At 46.8% G+C, this 2,308-nt stretch overlaps 1 protein-coding gene across 1 annotated transcript in view; it reads right to left on the bottom strand.

Annotated features, from left to right (window-relative positions):
* Window positions 1-790: 790 nt before the first annotated feature.
* The window catches only part of LOC102201404 (thymosin beta 4 X-linked), a 2,522-nt gene continuing 1,004 nt past the window's right edge, over window positions 791-2,308 (bottom strand). Inside the window, exons 2-3 of the mRNA XM_005752905.1 lie at window positions 1,835-1,947; window positions 791-1,736 (exon numbers count right to left, since the gene is read on the bottom strand). Of these exons, the coding sequence (XP_005752962.1) occupies window positions 1,705-1,736; window positions 1,835-1,934 (132 nt within the window). The 5' untranslated portion in view covers window positions 1,935-1,947 and the 3' untranslated portion in view covers window positions 791-1,704. The remainder of the gene's footprint in view (window positions 1,737-1,834; window positions 1,948-2,308) is intronic.

The following is a 2,308-nucleotide window of genomic DNA, read 5'->3' as shown; positions in this document are numbered from 1 at the left end:
TGTCCACCTTTACAAATGCAGCAGGTTCTCTGCATGCATGCTGCTGACGGGAAGTCTTACAGATGTCATGGTAATAACAGTAAGGCTGTGTAGGCGGTGGCTAAATTAGGATTAATGCAGTTTAGGGTGAAGGACTGAGCAAATCTCCTGCTGGGTCACGGCCATCCTGTCCCAATAAGCCACCGCTCACCAGTGCACCGACCCAGCTAATAGCTAACTTGTTATAGGTACACCCTTATTCTCCCCTGTCATTCAGTATAGCACGTTCATGCTGCATCAAATCAGACCTGTAGCTGTTAGAGTGCCTACACAATCAGTTCCTCAGCTGGTCTACTCTACATCCTGAACTTGAGATTGTTTGCTCCACAGCTCAGGCTTTTAAAGTGTAATTCGAGCTGACAGTGGTGTTCACAGCTTCCTCTAGAGGAAAGATTCATGACAGGTGGTTTAACAACTTTCATTTCCCTTCCGCCACCTCGACACATACACAACATTTAAAAAAAAACTCATCTCCTGTGCTGGTAAATCCCGGCCGTGGAAGACATTTAAGCCTTTCAATGGTGCCTCATCCGTTAAGTAAGCCTATAGGAAGGTAAGAGTGAGGTAGAGTGGAAAGTAGGTTCGACTAAGACTTGAACTGTAAGCTGGAGCCAATTTAAATTCCTGCTAACTACCTACAAGTGTGAGGATTGTGATACAGCATGCAGGGTGGGGGACATTTAAATGTGCAGATAAACTCTCGCAGCACACCTCTTTAGTAACAAATTTTTTTATTACAACATTTCACTGCTTTTTTTTTCTTTCCATTTCTGGTAATGGTTTGTGGCAGAGTAACATGACTGCTGGGAATATACAAAACTCCAAAAGAATTTCGCTCTACGGTTCAAAGCAAACACATGGAATCGATTGGCAGAATCATTTTTTTCCTTTTCTCTCATTTGAAACTATTCAGAGACGACAAAAGCCATCCTGAATCACTCCACACAGCAAACGAAAAAGGGCCAAAGCACGTTACATTTTCACCGCATCTCCCAGAATCTAGATGGCATCCGTTACACTTTCTTAAATCCTTGTGTACATACAAAAGAAAAAAAGAAAACACTGAAACAACAGTATCAGTTTCTTTTTCCAGGTTGTGGGGGGGGGTACATTTTGGCCAGCGTACAGACGAAGTTGTGCATTTCCGAAAATTAGAAAAACAACAAAAACAAAACCAAAAAAGCTTGACGCCTCAGCTTTGGCGCAAAAGCAGCCACACAGAAAGTTGGGTGGTGGTTGGTGGGTTTTGGTGAGACGGTGATGAGCTTCCTGGGACGCAGGCCACGCCCCATCCCTCAGGCCTCTCGCCCTCTTGACACTGCACGTCGATCTTGGTGGTCAAGGCGGTGTTAAAAGGAGAGACGTGCACATTCACGGACCATCTTCTGCAGTCCCCTCCCTTCCCTCTCTGCCTCAGAGAAATCTTCCTCATCTCTTCCCTGGCGGAAGGACGAGCATGACGGTGGTTAAAGGTGACAGTAGTAAAGGGGTGGGGGTCGGGGTGGGCGCTCTGGCGAAGGCATCATCCATCCACAGGCTGTGCAGCTTGGTTATCGTTTCATAATTTCGGTTACAGAGTTATACAGCTAAAAAGAAGTGACTGAAAACAAGGCAATGCAGGAGGAGGGGTGAGGGGTGTACAGTGCATGACGGGAGGTGGGGGCTTCACGACGTCGCCTGCTTCTCCTGTTCGATGGCTGTGAAGGAGAGGAGAGAGGAAAGGAGGAGGGGTAAGGAATGATAGGAAAAGAATCGTGCAAAAAAAGAGGAATCCAGAAGAAACGAGGACACCAACTTTCTTTTGTAGGCAGGGGATTCTTCTCCTGCGTCTCTGTCTTCTTCAGCTTGGACTTGTCGAACTTCTCCACCTCTGCAAGGTCGGGCTTGTCGCTCATTGTTGCAGTTAGTCTGAGAAAAGATGGAAGGAACAAGCAGGGAGATGATTAATATTATTCACCACGCAAAGTTGTGCAGCAAAAAACAAAATACACGGCACATCAAATCTGACATGTCAGTGGCTTTTATTTGATTTCTGGAAAGGGCAGAAAGCACCGAGCATGTGGACCGAGCTGACATTTTTAATCAGTCGAAGGGCGTTGCCTAAAAATCTCAGCCACCAGAAATCGACGGCTCGAGATGAAGTTGACTGCGCAACCGCAGACTACTTTTTCCCTCGAATGTGCCGCCGATGAGTCCGCCTTCTTTTGTTCGCCTGCGGCTCAGCCCTGCCTGATTTGACTGCCTGCCATCCATCCCGTTACCCAACACA

The sequence above is a fragment of the Pundamilia nyererei genome, unplaced genomic scaffold (genome assembly GCF_000239375.1).
Source record: "Pundamilia nyererei isolate P.nyererei 1_Seehausen unplaced genomic scaffold, PunNye1.0 scaffold00390, whole genome shotgun sequence".
NCBI classification, from domain to species: Eukaryota; Metazoa; Chordata; class Actinopteri; order Cichliformes; family Cichlidae; genus Pundamilia; species Pundamilia nyererei.
This window is presented reverse-complemented; position numbering and strand designations above follow the sequence as displayed.